Source organism: Excalfactoria chinensis, chromosome 14, assembly GCF_039878825.1.
Source record: "Excalfactoria chinensis isolate bCotChi1 chromosome 14, bCotChi1.hap2, whole genome shotgun sequence".
Taxonomy (NCBI): domain Eukaryota; kingdom Metazoa; phylum Chordata; class Aves; order Galliformes; family Phasianidae; genus Excalfactoria; species Excalfactoria chinensis.
The window spans coordinates 8,561,187-8,581,470 of NC_092838.1; the positions used below are offsets into that span (position 1 = coordinate 8,561,187).

General features: G+C 51.3%; 4 protein-coding genes across 13 annotated transcripts in view; 2 read left to right on the forward strand and 2 right to left on the reverse strand.

Moving 5' to 3' along the window:
• Positions 1-815, forward strand: part of GTF3C1 (general transcription factor IIIC subunit 1) — a 29,397-nt gene extending 28,582 nt beyond the window's left edge. For both annotated transcript variants that reach the window (XM_072348717.1, XM_072348718.1), the window contains exons 36-37: positions 175-367; positions 460-815. In XM_072348717.1, the coding sequence (XP_072204818.1) occupies positions 175-367; positions 460-681 (415 nt within the window). In that variant the 3' untranslated portion in view covers positions 682-815. The remainder of the gene's footprint in view (positions 1-174; positions 368-459) is intronic.
• A 142-nt stretch (positions 816-957) lies between these two features.
• On the reverse strand, positions 958-1,462 carry POLR3K (RNA polymerase III subunit K). The gene is made up of 3 exons (XM_072348745.1): positions 1,333-1,462; positions 1,162-1,249; positions 958-1,086 (listed from the first exon to the last, which is right to left on the reverse strand). The coding sequence occupies exons 1-3, from the start codon at positions 1,441-1,443 to the stop codon at positions 959-961; spliced, it is 327 nt and encodes a 108-aa protein (XP_072204846.1). The 5' UTR covers positions 1,444-1,462; the 3' UTR covers position 958.
• SNRNP25 (small nuclear ribonucleoprotein U11/U12 subunit 25) lies at positions 1,452-3,477 on the forward strand. The gene is made up of 6 exons (XM_072348744.1): positions 1,452-1,583; positions 1,665-1,755; positions 1,829-1,934; positions 2,024-2,098; positions 2,420-2,482; positions 3,301-3,477. The coding sequence occupies exons 1-5, from the start codon at positions 1,476-1,478 to the stop codon at positions 2,472-2,474; spliced, it is 435 nt and encodes a 144-aa protein (XP_072204845.1). The 5' UTR covers positions 1,452-1,475; the 3' UTR covers positions 2,475-2,482; positions 3,301-3,477.
• RHBDF1 (rhomboid 5 homolog 1) overlaps positions 3,473-20,284 on the reverse strand; it is a 58,442-nt gene continuing 41,630 nt past the window's right edge. For 6 of the 9 annotated variants that reach the window (XM_072348725.1, XM_072348726.1, XM_072348724.1 and 3 more), the window contains exons 3-19: positions 19,514-19,644; positions 17,874-17,978; positions 15,768-15,981; positions 13,483-13,689; positions 12,692-12,814; positions 12,387-12,547; positions 10,319-10,570; positions 9,689-9,800; positions 8,807-8,881; positions 8,404-8,565; positions 8,190-8,290; positions 7,468-7,531; positions 7,045-7,139; positions 6,192-6,267; positions 5,600-5,700; positions 5,172-5,325; positions 3,604-4,361 (exon numbers count right to left, since the gene is read on the reverse strand). In XM_072348725.1, the coding sequence (XP_072204826.1) occupies positions 3,942-4,361; positions 5,172-5,325; positions 5,600-5,700; positions 6,192-6,267; positions 7,045-7,139; positions 7,468-7,531; positions 8,190-8,290; positions 8,404-8,565; positions 8,807-8,881; positions 9,689-9,800; positions 10,319-10,570; positions 12,387-12,547; positions 12,692-12,814; positions 13,483-13,689; positions 15,768-15,981; positions 17,874-17,978; positions 19,514-19,644 (2,553 nt within the window). In that variant the 3' untranslated portion in view covers positions 3,604-3,941. Of the gene's footprint in view, positions 4,362-5,171; positions 5,326-5,599; positions 5,701-6,191; positions 6,268-7,044; positions 7,140-7,467; positions 7,532-8,189; positions 8,291-8,403; positions 8,566-8,806; positions 8,882-9,688; positions 9,801-10,318; positions 10,571-12,386; positions 12,548-12,691; positions 12,815-13,482; positions 13,690-15,767; positions 15,982-17,873; positions 17,979-19,513; positions 19,645-20,284 lie in introns of all 9 variants that reach the window. The other 3 variants (XM_072348730.1, XM_072348732.1, XM_072348731.1) reach the window with 3 other exon arrangements.

Sequence of the window (20,284 nt, forward strand, 5' to 3'; positions counted from 1 at the left end):
CCTTCCACACGTGGCCTTAGAGAAACTGCAATATGAGAAGTGTGGATTGCCGTGCAGCCTCTAGCATCCTTTCCCCCCCAGAATGCTACTACTAAGGAATTCAGTTTCCTGTCTGAGTGCAGTTGCTGGCTGCATCTAGGAGCTGGCAGAGCTGATTTAAACTGTCTTTTGCAGGGCCTGCAAGAATGTCTGCTTCATTGGGAGACCGTGGAGGATTGTGGATGGGAACCTGAACAAACCTGTGTGTAAGGGGATGATAGAAGCTGTGCTGTATCACATCATGACAAAGCCAGGCATAACAGAAGGCACGCTGCTGCAGCACTACACGGGGATACTGCAGCCTGTTGCTGTGCTGGAGATCCTGCAGGTATGTGAATAAGGAGCTGCGACCTCGGGCTGCTTCGGCTCCTCAACTTTATTTTGCAGGTGTTTAAGCTGAAACGCACTTTCTTTCTGCAGAGTCTGGAAGCTCTTGGCTGCATCAGGAGGTTCCACATGAAGGTGGCACCCCCAGCGTCCCTCTTCTCTCAGCCGCTTGTAGCGGAGCAGCTGCACAGTCCCAAACTGAGCGAGGCCTCTGCAGCGTATTATGAGCCCACCGTGGACTGCACCCTGCGCCTGGGGGGGGTGTTCCCTGCTGAAGTGAACTGGAACAAATGGGTGCAGGTGATCCACATGTAGAAGGTGTGAAGCTGGACCTCATGCATTGGGTTTAACCTTTACATGTTAAGGTGGATTAAATGCTGTCACTTTGTTGCCCTCTCGTGTTGCATTCTGGTTCTAAAGGAAGGTTTTTTATCCTTTCTGTTTTGATACTTTTACATACATTTGAGGTGAGAACGAAGCTTAACGGCGGAGCCATGGAACCAGCACAGCTCACAGTGCAGACACAGCTCCATCACCGCGTTTATTGACAGCCGGGGGGGCCCAGCGGTTTGATGGGGGGGAAGGGGGGGGTTCAGTCGCGCCATCGGTGCCCGCACTGCGCGTTGCAGCACTTATAGAACGTGGTCATGGGTTCGTCGGCCGAGCGCGTCTGGATCTGCATGAAGTAGGCGCGGGGGTGCTCGCACTTGGGGCACGGCTCTGCGGGGAGAGGCGGTGAGCGGAGACCCAACCAACACCCCCCCCCCCACACCCGGCCCCTCGCCGCCCCGTTACCTGCGGTGGAGTCCACGTTCTCCCAGGCCGCCGCTCCTCCCAGCACATCGTCCACCTCCTTCAGCCGCGGGTATTTCCTGCTGCTCACCTGCGGGCACAGCGCTCAGCACCGCCCGCCTCGCGCCCCCCGACCCCCCCCCCCCGTCATCCCGCCCCCCCGCGGCCGCGCACCTTCCTTGTCACGTTCCGCACGTACGGACACGTGGTGCAGGCGAAGCGGTGGCAGCGCGGCCCTTCCTCGGCCACCAGCACGTTACCGCACGCCGGGCAGAAGAGCAACATCGCCGGATCCGGACCCGCCCCTTCCGGCGGGGATGGCGGAGGCCGAGGAGGAGCTGGCGCACGCCGACGTGCTCGAGCTGTTCCAGGCGGCGCTGGCGCGGCTCGTGCAGGACCCGCTGCTCTGCGACCTCCCGCCGCAGGTGGGGACGGGGACGGGGACGGGGATGGGGATGGGGGGGGGGGGGCTGAGGCGCAGCTGAGCCCCGCGGTGCCGCCCGCAGGTGACGCCGGAGGAGATCGGCTCTCAAGTGGCGCTGGAGTACGGGCAGGCCATGACCGTGCGCGTCTGCAAGGCGGACGGCGAGAGCATGCGTGAGTGCGGCGGGGCGGGGAGCGGAGCGGGGCGGGGCGGGAGCTGCGGGCGCTGAGCCGGGTGTCCCCGCAGCGGTGGTGGTGGTGCAGAACGCCTCGGTGCTGGACCTCAAGAAGGCGCTGCGGCGGCACGTGCAGCTCCGGCAGGCGCGGCGCGGCGGGGTGCAGCATCTCAGCTGGTGAGCAGCACCGCTCCGCGGCATTGCAACACCGCCGCACTGCAACACCGCCGCGCCGTGTCCCCGCTCACCCCGCCGCTGTCCCGCAGGAGGTACATCTGGAGGACCTACCACCTCACGTTCGGCGGGGAGAAGCTGGCGGACGACAGGAAGAAGCTGAGAGAGTGAGTACGCGGCCGCCGGGGGGTTCGCCGTCAGCTGCGGCTCGGGGCGGTGCTGAGTTGTCCGGTTGGGCTGAGAGGGCCGGGGAGCAGCGATCCGAAGGGATGCGGCTCAGAGAACCCATAGCGAGGCAGCGCTGCCTTGTCAGAGCTGGCGGTGGGTTTACAAAGGCAGAGCAGCAGACCCTGGTCTGGTTGCACGGGTGAGAACTCCCACCTGTTGGGCAGTGGAGCACATCGGGAGTCCATCCGGCCCTGTGAACAGGAGCTGTGTGGGATTGCAGGTTGTGGTCAGAGGAGAACTAACAACACAACTGTGCTCAGGTACGGCATCAGAAACAGGGATGAGGTCGGCTTCATCAAGAAACTCCGGAAGTGACCTGTCAGGTAAGTCCTGAACGCCCATTACAAATGCCTGTTGTTCAGCTTTGCCTTCCCAGGGTCTCAGCGCTCAGGCTCTGAGCATTTCTGTGTGTCTGGGCTCTCAGCCTGGCTCTGCCCCATGTCCACGTCCTGGTTGTGCTGCTTGTGCACCTCTCGGGGCAGGGAATGGTGGTCCAAAGCACATCAGGAGCAGCCAGCAGTGGTGCGTCCCTAACCGTACTGTGCATTTTAGGCTCTGAATTTGCTCCTGCAGTGCCCTGAGGTTCATTAAATGCAGTGCTCCTCTCTTTGCCCTTTTGATTGCTTCTAGGACCTTGCTTTTAGGCTTCATGGAACTCTGGAAATCTGTGCTAGCAGTGACTGATTGCCATCACACAGTTCATTTGATCCTCCTGTATATCTCATTTTCACTGTACCCAAGCGACTGTTCTCCCTCTTTGCTCTTAACACTCCTGTACCATTCAGAGCACTGCAAGTGTCCCATCACTGCACACAAGCAAATGCAACAAGCAAAGGCTGCTGTTCCTCATTGGGTGCATTCTGAGCCACAAGCAGTTGCTGCGAGCAGTGCTAACTGCATGCTTTCCAGCTGTTCTGTTCGGTGGCTCCATTTAGCTGGGTTAAACCATCGCTGTGTGACCATAGAGGCTTTCATTCTCTTTCAGCGCTATCATACTTGCAGCACCCAGTGCGATATGACACATGCTATGACAGCAGAGCTCTGCTTCACCCCACGGAGCTCTGGATGAGCCCCCATACTGCAGTGATAAGAGAGCCCAGCATGCAGTTAACACTGCTATTCCCAACTATTTCTTTAACAGGTAGAACAGAGAATCCAGCCCTGCCAGGACCAGGTGAGGGATTCAGCGCTCCCCAAGGGGAAGAGGTTGAAAGATTTCACAGAGAAGCAGAGCCCAGTTGAACAGCTGCTCTTACATGTTTTGTTTGTGCTGTACGCAGAAGGTGCTTTTTGTAATTAAAGAGACTCGTTTTCTGAAGCTTTTAAAGCTCTTATTTCCAGCTGCAAATGTGTGTCGGGTTACGTTGGGTGCTAAAAGAGTATTGATTCTATTGGTGCATGGAACAGCATCGGTGACATAAAGCAACAAACATAGCCACAGACTATGCAAAACAATTAGCAGTAGCTAAAACGCTACCTCTCCATTTAATCACCACCTTAGCAGCAGTAAATAACTCTAGTTAAAAATGTAGTATTGAAACTAGTGTAATAAAAATAATGGCAGCAGAAGAGGTTCAATACAATTGAACAAGGCACCAACGTTCTGTTCAGAGTTTTCTGATAAGGCAAACCACGCCTGCTGAGTGCTAGAGACCGTTTAAATTAACCACAGCCCTGGTTAGAAGTGTCATTGGATTAGAAGCTTCGTCCACGTGGAACTAGCACAGCAAATGCAAAGACAGCCCATCTCCAGTGCCCGCCCGAGGAGCCGGTCTTTGCCTTTCAGTGAAGCTGTGCATCCAGGTCGTATTTCTCGCAGAATTTGTCCGTGAATGGGATACAAGTAAGGAACTCGCACCACTCGCACTTGATGGGGTAGAAATAGAATAGAATCACAAGTCCTGAGAAGAGTGCAATGAAGATGAGCTGGAAAACAATAATTTGGCATCGCTTCCTATACAAATCGAACTTCCCAAAGCTAATGTAGGGCAGGAAGGCAAAGGAGAGGAAAAAACCGCTGATGAATCCTGAAATGTGAGCAAAATTATCAATCCAAGGCAGGAGGCCAAAGGCAAAAAGAAAGAGCACCACAGCCAGCAGCTTGAAGAAAGCCCTCCACGGCCGGGCCAGGATTTGCCAACTCTGGAAGAGCTCCACAAAGAGACAAGCCAGAATTCCAAACTGGGATCCTGCAGGGCCAACCTGCAGAAGAACAACATTACAGGTAAAATCAGGCACAACCCAGCCGCCTGGCTTCTGCAACCAGCTCCATTAGGGTTATTTCAACTCCTGGCTTCTGCAACCAGCTCCATTAGGGTTATTTCAACTCCCTGTTCGGTGTTATTTGAGAAACAGATGCTGCAGCCCAAGACATCATCCTGATTATGAGGTTCAAGGCCTGGTCTGACATGAGGATCATTGTAGGTGTGAGCTCACTAGAACAGATGTTCTGTTTAAGGAGGATGAATCTGGTTTAACTGCCAGAGGGTGGAGGTCCTTAGAGGCAATCTCCTTGGTCCATTCACCCACCACACGCTTTTCCTTACTGGAAGGTGGTCCTCTAGGTCCTACCGTGCAGTCTTCTAAGGTGAAGCTGGGCAGTCACACAGGGCTTCTCCAGCTGTGCAATGGGGGCAGGGACAGTCTGTGGGAATGGCAAAGCTTTGCTCTCACTTTATGCCTGCCTGCCTGCCTGCATGTGGAGGGACTGACACCAGCTACAGAGCTGAATTAGAGCCTGCACATGGCTGGAACCACTCCTATCTCATGTTGTGAGAGGCAGCCCGAGGGTTGCAGCCAGAACGGGTCAGTCACTTGGAAAGCCTACCAGAGTGCTCTGGGGGATGTTACTGCTCAGCACATAGATGACGGTGCGGTGTTGATTGCTAGCTACAAATCTGCACAACACACGTACTGCAAAGATAAGGGCAGCTCTGATTTTTGTGCCAGAGAGGCACAGCATGTAGGGGCTTGTATTGAAGCCACCAGGATATCAGTGTGTAGGAGACCCACCTCTGCTCTGTAGGGTAGAAATATTGCGCTGGCAAGGTTCCCAGTGATGCCGCTGAGCAGGTAGATGATAGAGATGCGATGCCATCCTGCCAGCTTCTCTAGGTCCCGCAGGATCGTCATTTGGAAACAGACTGAAACCAGACAGTGCAGGATCCTGCCGAGTTCAGAGTACAGGAGCTGAAGTAGCATCTACCACATTCCCCACAGTGCTTGTCTGTCTTCTTTGCTGTCTTCTTTGAGCCTTGTTGAAAGCACCTGGTGCAGTGCTTGCCTCTAATATCCCTCCTAGCAAACCCAGCCTGATAAGCCTCAGCAGGGACAACAGCTCAGCCCCACAATGCTGTTCCGAGGACAGAAACTGCTAGAACCACCCTCATACAACCCCACGGTTCCCTCCCAGACAATGGAAGTTTTGCACCTACACTTACCCAGCGTGCAGGAAAAGTGAGAGCCAGAGACGGTAGAACTGGTCAGGGACTTCTGGATTTAGGAAAGGGAGGAGTCCACAGACATCATCCATGCAGTGAACCTAGGACAGCAAAATGGGGGCTGTTGGGTGTGCCAGCCAACCCTACTGGGCACAGCCAGGTATCACAGCCACAGCAGAAGCTGCAGCTAGCTTTGAAAAAGAGGTACTCCACTCACTTCCCTGCTATACCAAGTTCCAGCCCTTGCCTCCAGCACCATTTCACGTGTCTCCACCCATTACTTACAGCAGCATTATGCCCTTATTCATCACCCCAACACATGAACAACATTTGCTCACCCATGGAGCAGGAAGGTTGCGGACACCTGCTGCTTCCACAGTGGTCCCGTGCTGACTTTTGTGGCTGCCAGCTCCAAATTCTAAACTAGTCTCCCAAGGACAGATGAAGTTCTGTCACTACATCCTGGATCAGCAACTTCCTCTGGGCTCAAGGTAGGACTCAACATTCCCACTCACTGCTGCAGATGTTGCCAAGCAGACAGATGGAACAGAAGTGAGAAGGATGGGCATACAAACCACGACTCTGCACCTACCTGAGAGCAAAGTGTTGCCTCCTCATGGAAATAGCCCCGCATAAATTCACAATACTCCCGGGAAGTTATTTCACACCTGGAAGAAGCACAGTAATCAAAAGAAGGAACAAGTTGCACATGGAAGACATGGTGGATTATCCTGTGCCCTCCCTGGCCACTAACACCTCATCCCAAATCTCTCTACGGGGCATTCAGCAGCCCCTGATATGCTACAGTGCATGTGCAACAAAGGTTCCAAAACAAGTAATACAAAACAGCTACTTACAGCTGAGAATGAAACACTGGAGCTTGGGGAGCCCTGTGCCTCAGACACTCACAGAACACAAAGTGGGGTTAAGCCAAGGGTCCTGCCATGACTTTCAGGGACAGCAGCACTGATCTTCCTCCCTGGCAGGGGAGCCCCAGCCCAAGCACTAAGTAACTACTCAAGCTGAGGAGCAACATGAAGAACAGCATCTTCCTTGGCAAACCCAAATCAGATGATTTCCTCTTGGAATGCACACAGAGGCCAGGCTGGGGTCAGCGTAGCCTGTTAGGAACAAGCTGGTCATTCCAAGGAAAAAGCACTGAATTCACTAAGAGATACATTTAATCCCCAGGGCTCCAAATCCCATTAAACTGCTGGATTAGTTGAATGAGATACCCTGCCACATCAAACTCAAGCTGCCTTTCCAGAGTCCTGCTCTGCCTGGGAAACCCATCAGGGCTCCCTGCCAGACTCCTCTCCCTAGCACTGCTCTGGTCTGCACACAGGAAGGACAAGGAGGAAAATGGCTGTGTCTACAACGTTAAAACAGCCCTCTGTTTCTTACCCCAATGCCCAGCCCCTCTCCACACAGATTAAACTCATTACCTTCCTTTGGTCCCAATGCAGCAGGGCCTGCCTGTAATCACGCAGTCCATGTGAAGGTGGTTTGTGTAATTCCCAGCACTGTTTTTTGTGCAGATCTAGAAAATGACAACAGGCTGCAGTCAGAGATCCATAGTTTGGCTTGCTGCCTGGGTAAGGTCAGAACAGTCACTCATGAAGAAGCCAGTCCCACAGACAAAGCCTCCCAAGGCTTTCTTCAAATGGTAAGATGGTACCTGACATCTGCCTGGGCTGCTGGAGCCCAAACTAATGCCTCCTCCCTGCCATGTAACTAAAACAGCCCCTAGATGGACTAAGTATCCATCATCCTATTACCCTGGCAGGGCTTAGGGCTTTATCTGGTACAGCAGGAATTTTTGTTGTTGGATGGCTTCAGGAGGCTGCTGTGCAACCAGTGATGCTCACCGGCCATTTGGTGATGTCATCCGGCCACTCGTGTGGCTCCATCGAGGCTGGCTGCTCACACACCCTGCAGCAACAGGAAGCAAAGATCACCCAGAGAAATGACTTTTCCTAGCACACCACACTGTCCCTGCCCCCAGGCTACACTCCCATAGGTCCCCTCTGTCCCTGGCAAGGAGCTGGTCACACACTACTTCATGTCAGCCAAGGCTGTGCTGATCAAACCTACAGCTTGCTTCCCACAACCAGAGATCACAGCATCAGCTGGCAAAGAGCACGCAGCTGATCAACAACAGAACTCCAGACATGGACCTTCAGCTGGTTTCAGCCCTCCCACAGACTGTGGTGGCCAAGGGCAAAGGTGGCTGCCAGGGCTTTGCAGGAGAGCTGTGCTGGGAACGGAGCTGCTATCCCATGGGAAAGCAGCCCATGCAGGGAGCAAAGGGAGCAGCTGAGGAGGAGACAGGAAAAGAACCCACAGCTGAGAACAAACCATTGTGTGCATGGGCAGCCAACAACAGAGACTTCAGGGAACACAAATAAGTTCACGCTATGGGAGGCTCTCAGAAGGAGTTGCCTCAGCTCCCCTGCCACCACAAGGGCAGGTAAGGACAACGCTATGCACACACTCTGCAATGAACTGGCCTGGGACCCCATGCCTCTGACTTGACTGTCACAGCAGCCCTGGTGTCCCTAGGATGGCAGGTGGGCTAGGAAGGACATACCTGGGGTCCTGATGACAAACAGACCCAAACTGCCTCTTGCTTCCCGCTAGCATTGGTGTGCTGGAGTGGTGGGGCCACTTCACCCACACAGCCAGGGTGGACTGCAAGAGAAGGGAAAGGGGAAATGTCATTGTGAGTCCTAGGGCAGGAGAAAGCATCAACAGAAGTGGCCCTGAGCCTGCAGTAACAGCAGGAAAAGGGACACCACACTCACTGAGCACTCCTCCTCCGAAGTCTGTACACAACCGGACTTGTCATTTCGCACACAGCATGCTGAGTGCTTCTCCTTCTCACGCTTGGCCTTAATGAAGCTGTGCACTTGCTGGTCCTGCCTCATGCATGGTGAGAACTTGGCCCCCAGGTGGATAAGGGCCTCCTGGGAGAGAGATGGAAAAACATCAGTCAAGGTAAACGCAAGGACTATCCAGGGCAGAGTAGAGCGAGAAGAACAGCAAGGGGTACCCCCAGCAGGGCCAGAAACAAGTCCTGCACGATGATGTTCAAAATACATCAGGCATATTCTCAGTATTTGCCCCAAGCAGCAGAGGGCCAAGGTCCCTGGGGTGATATGGCTGCTGTACATTGCCTACTGCCAGCCCCAGATGATTAACACTCACCGAACTGGGGCCAATCCAGAAGTTTTCCTGCTGAACATATTTGACATTTTCATAAACCCCTCTGTTCCGCAAAACCTGCAAGGAGAGGAAGCAAAAGTACCATGAACAAGTGGCAGGGACTGGTGGAAACAGCTCCCAGAAGGAGCAGAAATCCCCCCAGTAGGTGACTGGGTACACAGCTCTCTCAAACTGGTCTTTTGTAGGAGGGCAGGCCTGGGCATCTTTATTTAAAGATTTCTCTGAATATGTCCATCTGGCTGAGATCCTGTATAAAGCTTCACACAGCCGAGCAACACAAGCAGCAGCTGTCAGCCATGCAAGTCCAGATGCTGGTGACAGCTTTGTGAAAGCCGTCAGACTTGTAGGTGTGAAGTAACACCGGGCATCCCCCCCCTGCTTGGAGCAGGAGTATGGTGCTACAGAGATATGCACCTCAGAGAGACCTTCGACAACATGTGGGAAGGCTACAAGTAGCTTCAAGATCAGCTCATAAAGTCAGACAGGTCCGTTTTGCTCCTGGCAGGAAACAAAATCTTGCAGCTGTTACAAAAACTTAACTGAGGTTTGAAATATTTCCCTGCCATGAACATCCTCCAGGTCCCCATCAGGAGGGGAACAAGTTGCTCAAAAGGACTCCCAACACAGCCACAACTAAAACCTATCAGGAGCCCACCATGCTTGTGCCAAAAGCCCACCTGATAGAGCTCAATGTCAAGAGCAACTTGACTGCAGGAGGGAAAGCAAGCAGCACTTGGGCTCACAGATGCTGCAGGCAGGCCCTGGACACCTGGTGTCCAGCCAACAAGGCCCTCAGTGGCGATTGTGCTGAGAGCTGTGACTCAGTCACACTCCAAGTCAGGCAAGTCAGGGTGATTTACTTACCGAATCAACAGTTTCATGTTGTGAGAACCCCACAGGGGCAATGCCATAGATGCACACAGCAAGGATGGTGATGAGCGAATGCACAAAGGTGACCCAGTATGTGAAGAAGGGCCTGGATGGAGAGAAAGGGAAAAGATTTGAGGCAGAAATCCAGGCGCAGAATCACAGAATCACAAGGTTGGAAAGATCCTACAAGATCCTATCACCATTACTACCCACTAAGCTAGTAAACTGTATCTCGTAGCATCTCTCATGTTACATCTACTCGCAGAGCAAGGACAAAAACTGCTTTCTTTCCCTAGGAACCCTGGGGACAGGACCAAGATCACCTAGGGCATACATGACTGGAGGCAATAATCTTGTTAGCAGACAGCCTCTGCTCTCCCCTAAACACCAGACAAGGCACTTTTTGCCAAGAAAAGCATCCACAGATACAAAAGCCTAATGCCAAAATGTGTAATGCAGCTGAAATACTAAGTTTATGGAAACAACCAGAGGCAAGAACAACCAGAGCCTTCCTGTTTATCACAGGACAGCAGGGAAGAGATGCAGATACCCACCAGGAGGAGCAGGGTGTGCTCCTAGTGCCTGGTGTTTTACCTGGACCCCAGCTGTAACAGCAGCTCTCACCTGTGATCATCCATGTCCTCAATCTGCCGCTTCACATAGCTGTCAATGCGCTTGCGATAGGTACGGTTTGTCAGCTTCCCCACCATCCCCAGGCCGTACGGCCGCTTCTCCTTGGCAAAAAGCTTCCTGACAGGGACAGCAATGCGCTGGCCACGCTTCTGTGGACTGACGCTCACCACCTCCTGCCGTAAGCGGACTTTGGGCTGTGCCAGGCCTCCATCCTTTTGCTTCCTCCAGCCTCGCTCCAGTGGGCTGGAATAAAAAGTGGAACAGCAATGGTTTCCTTCTTCATGGCACAGTAATAGGGAGCAGCCCTTCTGTGGTGTTTGGTGGCAGCAGACCTCGTGCCTGTCCCACCGTACCCAAGCTGAGCAGCAGCAATAGGCAGACAAGGTGATCTGAAGTAGAAGTTGCATTCCCGAATGTTACAAAGCCCCGGCAAAAAAAGAAGAAAAGCACTGGACTATGTGCAGAAGGTGGCACAAGGCAGGTGCCAAGCTGAACCCCGCTCCTGAGCTGCTCTCAGAGGTTTAGAATTGTCAGCAATGGGTTAAAATGGGGAGACTGCAGCTGGGCATCACTGAGCATCTCATTTTGGTGAGACACGGCTTCCAGCCTCCCAGCATTGACACTGCAGCAGGGAGCAAGAACAGCATCCTGTGGTTGTGGCCACCTCTAACAACTTCAACTTTAGCCTTAACTCTTTTCTGATCCAAAATGAACAGAGAGAGATGGAAGCCATGGGCTACATTCTCAGCACCTTCTTATTAGGCAGCTAACACTCATACACATCTATTTCTTCCTCTGCTTCATTCCCCTCACTCCATTCTCTCCTATGAAATGGAAGCCCTGTTTAGCCCCACAGTGGAAATCCCAACCCTTGAAGCACTTTAGTGTGATTAGACTGGCAAGTCCTCGGCCAGTTAACAGAAACACTCTGTGGCTTCCTAAGTGACTGTCTTTGCACAAAGACAGTGGTTGTCAAAAGTGGTCACAGAAACCACATTTTTTTCTGAAAGATAACCAGAGTGTCTTGGAGAAGTTAAGAGTTTTGAAGTATGGACAAGCAATAGGATGAGGTTTAAGTGGTTTCTGTGTAATGGACGTGCTATTTCCCAGTATTTTCATGCTGGACTATCAGCCTATCCCAAAATAAACACCTGGCCACCTAGAAGGACAACTGACTGCAATTGTGATAGCAGTTCTCTAAGTGGGAAAGGGATGTAGATTTGAGAAAGTCCTAATGGAGCCAAGAAGACTGAGACCATCTCAGTGGAGAGACAACAAGCTCCCACTTCTGTTAAGAGTGAGTCAAGTTCTTGGAAACAATTGAAGGGAAAACTCCAACACAGCAAGATGGGCTGTGAGCAGCAGAACCACAACAAGGACCTCCCTGTCTGCTACACGTTCACACCCAGCACTACTCTCTGCTGGGGTGAGCTGCCAGATAAGTCAGATCTAACTCGGAAACGACATGGAGCAATTACTCAGTACCAGTTACTCAGGTGGAAAAAATCTAGGCACACAGTACAGTACCACCCACATATTTGCAGGGCTTTCAGCATCAGTGCCACACCTTTCTCTGGTTTCAAGTGAGGAATGTAGCTCAGCTTGACACTCAGCCATGCTTCACTTCACTCCTCTCAACAGTTCCTGGAGACTGTGGCAATGGCAACAGCCTTCTTACCTTTGTCATATTCTCCACAGCTGAAGGCTGGGTCTCCAGCATCCTCACAGCTGACTTAAAGTGTCTTTTGTTTCCCCATGCTATGATATAGCCTCAAAAATGCATCATATCAGGAAGCTGCTGGAGAGGTTGCCTCAGAGTCACCTTTCAGGGACTGCAGGGGCAGGAGGACTCTCATCCAAAACATCAAGAGAGGCATGAAGGGCTTAAAGAAATCCCATCACTGCTCTGCTCCAGACGCCCATGGCTCTAAGATCCCAACTTCCCTCATGAAGGAGCAGTGGTCTTGCCCCAGCAGCTGCCCAGCACCAAAGACTCCACTCTGAATGGGCAGGCCACCATTCCATGTTAGGCTTTGGCACCTTACAAGAAAATACTTACAGTAGCAAGTGGCTTCTTTCAAGCTCATTTTTGTCCAAGGCACCTCCTGTGAGATCTGTCTGATCTAGAGGTTTCACTTCAGTATCTTTGACCGCAGCTTCTGATGGCGACTCAAACACCTCATCCGGGTAAGTAGAGAGCTCCTCATGAAGGACTCCTTCCTGGGCAAAGACAAAGAAGTCCCATCAGAAGGAGGAGGCATCACATTTGAGACACCAGCACCACACTGCACCACACAGCCCCGCCAGAGCTGCAGTCTTGCAAAGTCTCTGGAGTCAGCACCGTGCCACCGCGCTGCCCCTCACCCGAGCAAAGAAAGAAGTGTCGAGCTCATCTGGAAAATCCACTGTATCCTCCTCCATGAAACTTGCTGGGGTGAAGCTGCGCCGCTGAGCCCTCCTCAGTGTGCTGTCCTTCACGGAGCGACCCTGCAGACAGACACAGTGGTATCAAGTCACTGCCAGACACCCCAGCCCCAGGCCCACACAGTGTCACCCTGGCCTGCACACAAGGAGCCCAAGCGCTGACCCTGCCACACTGAGCCATCAAGCACAACAGTCCTACTGATGTGCAGCACCTTCCAGGTGATGAATCCCAGTGCTACCCCACTTCTTGATCCACATGAAGGTTTGTAACATGCTCCATCATTGTACAATGATGTCAGACTGAACTGCAGTCACAGAGCAGAAGGATCACCCAAACACGACCCTTTTGAGACCCAGAAAAGAGCTCTTGCATAGTGCTCAGGCACTTCTACTCTGCCATGAGCAGTGCAGACAAACCACCCAGAGGTCCCAGCTTAACCAGACCTGCTGGAACCTTTTAAAGCTGCTGGCTGTGGGAATCAAAGCCCCAAGGCTGATAAATGGCAAGCAAGACCTATACCACAAACCACCCAGCATCCTTGCTTCTTGCACATTCTGTCTGCTACACAAACAGCTAAGAGAGGACATGTCCTGGTTTCTTCTGTTCCACCACTGCTCTGCTCCACTCTCTCTACTCACAGAAAGTGTTTTTCCCTACAAAAGATAGCTCCTTCCCTCCCACTCCCCTTCCAGGGCATGGCCGCATCCTGCTGCCCTCCCACATACGGTACCTTCACCAAAGCCGCAGCTGCTCGGAAGCTCATTTTGGCAACAGATTCCCGTTTCCGCCGTCGCGGGAGGCGATTGAAGCCCGAGCGTGAGCTGGTGAAGGAGCAGAGTGATGTGGCACCTGGCGTGATGGGAGTGTGGGGGATGCTGTAGCCATCATTGTCATCAGCCATTCGGAAAGCTCGGCCGCGGGCCAAAGGGTCTATGATCTGCCAGAGAAGAAGTCCATCAGCACATACAGCCACCCCCCAATACCTGCCTACCAAGCTCTCCTCCTTTCAAGCCTCCATCATCTCCCTCTTGAGACCAGGACAGTGGCCAATCAAGAACCAGACTGAAAAAACCACTAATCAATTCTACATTAGGGAGATAGGAAATAACTTGCTGTAGAGATAAACTTCCGAGTCCCAAGGTCAAATCCTCAAAGTTCGTCATTGTTTTGGGTTGGTTTTTTTTGTTGGTATTGATCACTTTCATCCAGAACATTTCTGATGTTCACATGACAGCTTCAAACCTCCTTCAGCCCTTTCTAAGCTCTTGGATTCATTCATCTTCTGTGACAGAGAAGTCTGCAGTCAGAGAACGTGATATCTGATCAGGGCTTGGAGAAATCTCTCAATAGAGCCAGGCCCTTTCAAAAGCTAGTTTCCTTTCTGTTGGTGTGCAGCTCTGGATTTAAACAGTATCCTGGTGGAGCTTAACTGTATATTTACATCTGTTTCTGTTAATCCTAACAGCTGGATAAAGCAGGCAAGCTTCCAGGAGCTACAAGCCCTTCTCTGGGACTCTTCAGACCAAAGCTGCCAAACACACGAATCAACCTAATGAAAACACTGCCTTCAGCTACAAACCTTTCCTCTGTCCTTACATCATCACAGCTGTGGTTTCTTTATGACTTCTGTGCTTTATCCTAATGTTTTATGAGCCTTTTTTAATCCACAGTTGCACACTCAATAGGAAGCTTTATGGAGTTACACCTACTGAAACCAAGTTCAGACTGAATGTAGTTCACATAAGCCCAAAACATTTCTCAGTATCCTATGACCAAAGCATTCAACAAGGTGAGACTGGATTGAAAGACATGATATTCTCCTGTTTCCGCAATGCAGCCAGGCTTTGGGTCACGGATCAATTTGCTTTGGAAGGAATTGATTTCATACTTACCCACAGTGGTGTTCACTGATGCCCTAATATTGCATGCATTAAGGTGCTGAGTGGAGCAAGGAGTCTTTCCTTTGCTGGAATATTATGGGTTACTTCTAAAGTGTTGGCAACTGGACACGACTGACACAGTCCCTGTCCCCTAGGGCCACACTTGAAGGGCTATCAGATGCCCTTTGCAGGCACCCAAGCCAATTTCTGAGGACTCATGAGCAGAGCTGTGGCTCAGCTGATGCAAGACATACTTTTCCAAGACCTATAATGTAATCAAGTTTTCAGTGTACAACCATTGTTCCTTGTTCTGTCAGTACAAATCCTGCATCACTACAGACTCCAATAATGCCATTTTGTCTTTCTTACAAGCACCCTCTAAGTGCTGAAAGGCAGCAATAAGGTCTACCTGAAGCCTTTTCTTCTCCAGGCCAAACAACTGCAACTCTCTCAACCTGTTTTTGTAGGGGAGCTGCTTCAGCCCTCTGAACATTTTTGCAGCCTCCTCTGGAGCCTCTCTAGCAAGTCCCTGTTGGTCTTGTGTTGGGAGCCACAGAACTGGTTGCAGTACTCCAGCTGGGTATCAGAAGAGTGGAGCAGACTGAACCTCACTTGCTCTGCTGGCCACGTTTATTTTGACACTGAAGATACAGTTGGCTGACTGGGCTGCAAGCACACACTGCTGGCTTACATGAGCTTTCATTCACCGGTACCCCAAAGTCCTTCTCTGCAGGGCTGCTCTCAATCCATTCATCACCCAGTCCTTACTGAGTGCCCCAGCTCAGGTAAAGCACCTTGTATTTGGCCTTGCTAGACCTCATGAGGTTCACATGAGACTACTCCTCAAGACTGTCAAAATCGGAATGGCATCTAGCATATCAACTTCTCTGCTCTGCTTGGCATCATCTGCAAACTTGCAGAGTTTGCATTCAACCCCACTACGTCATTGATTAAGATATTAAGTAGTACCTGTCCCAGTACAGACTCACTAGACATTAGATTGAGTCAGTGACTGTAACTCTTTGGACAAGACACATTCAGGCAGAACTAAGACCACAGATGGGTTAAAAGTGGTGAAGACACCATCACGAGCAGGAAGCTCATGATGGCCTTGACTCTGTCCCACGCTACTCACCTTCTGCATGCCCAGTTGGCAGGGCCCAACATATAGTGGAGGGGGGGTTTCTGTGCTTGTTAGGGAAATATTGTCCTGACTGGGCAAGTCCATTTCCCGGATGACCTGAGGTTTCAGCTTCCCATACCGCAGGCTGCAGTGGCGAAGGCTCTTTCTCTGCCATTTCTGTGTAGCATCACTGTCTTTGCTTACTCCAAACCAGTCAGCTGTGCCTCTAAAAAATGCCAGCATATAGGTAAGCAGGAGCATCATGTTTGCTCAGATTATGCAAATGAAAACATAAAACCCACAATGGTACTTCCAGCCAACCCCAATCCAAACACAGGGAAAACTTTCCCCCACAAGCACCTCAGAGCCTGTTCTCAGCCAGTTTTAGCAACCTGACAGGTCCTGGTCAGAAATGTTTAAGCATCAACAGCACTCTTTTCCCTCTTGGTGAAATGATTTTTTTTTCACCTCTATAAGGCACTCACAAAAAACACTTACCATCTTCAGGCCAGCTCTAGGTCCCCACTGTGGGGCTGCAGTTTTTCTCTGTAGCTTTTCCCACTGGCCATCAGAATTCATTGTTCTCTCCCAGCCTCCCATCACACTCCCAGAATATCCCCAGTTTCTCCATCTCATGCTTCAGGATTCCCATCCTGCTCACAAGTAACATTAATGGCAAATGCTTGCTGTGGTTCTGCCCTCTCCTGATGCAGGCACACACAGCAATGAGCTATTGGTGGCAGAAGCAGGAGCACAAGGCTGCAGCCACAAAGCAGGTTTGCTGCCAAGTGGCTGCTGTTGTGGAAGAGCATTGGGTCAGAAGCAAACCACTAAGGAAGGCAAAGGGACAGGTGTAAGTTAGGCTAACAGCCTTCAAATACTTCAGGAGAAGCTAAAGATCATCAGAGCCCTGCCAGCCCTTTACCACTGTGGCTAATCCCGCATCAGAAGATGGCGAGTTGCATCAGCCTACAGCTGGCCCAGGTGCTGAAACGTGAAAACCCTTCCAAGCCAAACCCAAAAACCTCACCTCGGGCCACTGTTCACAGGTAAGATTTCCAACTGCTCACAAATCACAAAGGGAGCATCAAAACATACACCAACGTAAAACGAGGGTTACATCTAGAAGTAAGTCACACTGGTGAACTGAGTCAGAGCACCAGAGACAGGAAACTAAATCCTGTGTTTTGCTTATTGCACCCTGCAGAACAAAGATACATATCATCAACCAGCAACTGAAGATGTCCTGCCACTATATAAAAAGACGCAAATTCAAAGCAGGCTTTCCAACTCACACCTGCAAATGCAAACCATCACCAAAAGCACTGTTATTCTCCAGCAGGCACAAACTCAAGCGAGCCATTGCCAGCCTTCCCTGCCCTTCCTGAGCCAAACTGAATTCTTCTACTAGGCACTGGGTGCCACCCCTCAGAGAAGGGGCTATGCAGGTCTCAGAGCACTGCTCTGCTCTCACTGACCCACAGCAATCTTTGTCTCAGCTCAGAGTGGACAGGCCTGGGGTCAGAGCCTGGCCTACAACACCTGAACCAAGCCCACAGACAGGCACAATGCACCAGCTGTGCAGATGTGCAGGTACAACACACATCACAAAACAACAGGACATCATCAGGAAAGGGTGGATGCTATACTGAATTCACCAGCTCTGCATTTCATTCAAACCACATCTGTTTGGTGCAACTTTCTCTCTTTCCTCTTCTGCTCCAAGAAGGCCTTGGGACCAAGATATGCGTATTTCACGTGTTGCATTAAAGCTAGCAAAGGCAGGCTGCACAGCGGCTGCCCCAGAGCAATACTGCAGTTATGGTGAACACCAGGAGATTGTCAGCTTGTTAGGAAAAACAGAAAGAAGTGAGGCTGGAGAGTGGGCAGTTTGTTAGTCCCATGCTACTTACTGACAGCTGCCTACGTATTTAGTAGGAGTGACCATTGTTTTCTGTTAGATGCACACGGGGACTTTCTCACTCCCATCCATTTGCAGGCCTCCTGGTCAGGCCTTGGAAGGTAACGTGGTCTCAGCAACAGCCAGAATCGGTGCAGTTCACAATAGCCCTTGCACACACATGCATGGGTGGGTTGCACACTTAGTTCTACCAGTACCTGAAAAACGATCGGGGCAGGGACTGCCGCTTTCTCAGGGAACTCCTGCCCACCCGGTTCCCCTGAACAGGCAGGGTCTGACTCCTTTGAAACCGTACCTGTCTGCTGTAAAGAAAAGAAAGCTGAACGGAAAGAGCCCACTGGGCTGTGGAGGCACGCAGCAACCTATGTCTAACATTTCCCCATCTCTTAACTTAACCTCATCAGTGGCAACTGTGCCACAATGCATGTGACAGCAGGATCCAGGAGGTTGCTGAATCCCATTCGTGCATCTGCATCTCTTTACTGCACACCTATCTCTGCTGTTCACAGCACTGGCACTGGTTTTTAGGCTATCCTCAGTGCTTTCCAATTCCCTGTCTTTGTTTCTGATCCATTTATTTCATACTTTTACTGCTAGTTTCATGTCTCGCACATTTCCTGCAATTCTGCCTCTCTCAGTCTTTCCCACTGCTGCACCTGTCTTCCTACCTGCATTCCAAAGTGCTCTGCAAAAAACATGTACAAGCTGCAATTCCTCCTGGACAGAGTTTTGGACACTCTTCGTGTTGTACAACAGCCTGTGCAAGAAAACTCTGCACTGCAGAATGGCATCAACCCCCTGCACTCAGGGCTACAAAACTGCTACCCAGACCATTAGACACAGGCATGGATGCTGCCACCAGCTGGTCCCCAACTCTGCCATTACAGGCCACACAGGCATGGAGGACACGACACAGGTCTGTCACTGCACCAGTCATATGTGCTTGCCCATGGCCTTGACGCTAAGTAGGACACTGGCATCTCCCTTGGTATCCAGGAGCTTCACCATCACTGTCCAGCACTTCTTTGCTCACTGTAGCTCCATGTGCCTTGTCCATAAGGACTTAGAAGGGAGAAAGCTGCCCTGGCCCTTCCATACAGAGCTTCTTATCAAGGCTCCTGCAGCATTCTACCAGGGTATCTTCTCAACCTTAACATGCTCTTGTCTAAATGTCCTGGCACTAAGACTCACAGAGGCCTGATTTCAGGTCATGTTGAGGGCTGCATGGGCAATGAAGTGGATAAATAATGCTTCTATGACTGGGCCCAGAGTGTGGTGAGCAAAGGCATAAGTCCAGCTGGAAGCCAGTTACTAGCAGTGTATCCCAAGGGTTATTAAATGGTATTGGACCCATGACTATCTCCATTAATGATCTGGACAATGGGATAGTGTACCCACGGCATGTCTGCAGATGACACAAACCTGTGGAGTGGTGGATACTCTCCAGGGTAATGCTCCCACCTACAGGGACCCTGACAGGAAGAAAAACTGGGCTGGGAGGAAACTCATAAAGAACAACAAGGAGAAGTGCAAAGCCCTGCACCTGGGGAGGAACATCCCCAGACACCAACACATGCCAGGGGCACCCAGCTGGAAAGGAGCTTGGGAGAAAAGCCCTGGGGGTCCTAGTGGACACAGCATCATATGTTGCTAGCTATACATCAGGTCCTGAAACAGCCAGCTTCTTCAGGCACAAGGGCAATCAAAACTTATCTCTGCCTATTTTGACAGCATGCCTTAAAGTGCCAGGCAACAGGAGAATGAGAAGACCACAAAAAAAGGATGGCAATGGATGGCAGAATCCACTGAACCAGGCTCCAGGAGCTCAGCAGCTCACCTCTTGATGGTCTGGGTGATTGAGGTCTGTCGTTGTAGCACCGGTCTCCTCACTTCATGAGGCAAGGAGGGCACGCGGCTGTTGTCAGCAGGCATGCTCACGCTTCGTAGAAAGGCCTGGCGTCTTGCTGCCTGCAAAAGAAAGCAGAAGGGGAGTCAGCATTCTTAGAACTATGATCTACAGGGCCAGCCAGGGTGTGAACAACTTAGTCAGCAGCACAACAAACCCCTTTGCCCCCAGCCCAAGCCACAAGCTGGGTGCATGCAGCTGAGTGGCAAACTCAGCCTAACAAGGACTGAGTTCATGACTGGCTAATGTGAAGAAACAGGACTGGATCTGCAGAACAGAGCAGTCAGCACTTGGACTTGGCATCTGCAGAGGCTTTTTTTTTTTCTTAGTTTCAGTGCAGACTGGCTCTAGCCTAGCCCACAAACTGATGTCCATCTGTAGACGGGTGTGTTAGAGGAGCTCCTGCATCCTTCTGGCTTTTTTTCTAGCCAGAAGGAACAGAGATCACAAGCTCCTAGACCACTGCACAATGTAAAGTACACAAAGCAGGGCCAAGTGAAATTAGCTTTATAAATAGCTCTGCATCTGCACTAAAAGACTATGAGAGCCGTGGGTGGGTCTGTTCTGCAGTTGCTGCCTGGCACAGGCTAAGCAAGCTGGAAAAGCCACATCAGCTTTGTTCGTAACCTAATTGTCTGCACGCACTCAGGTCTGAAAGCTCCTTAGCACCTCTTGGCTGAATGTCACCTGCCAAACCTGACA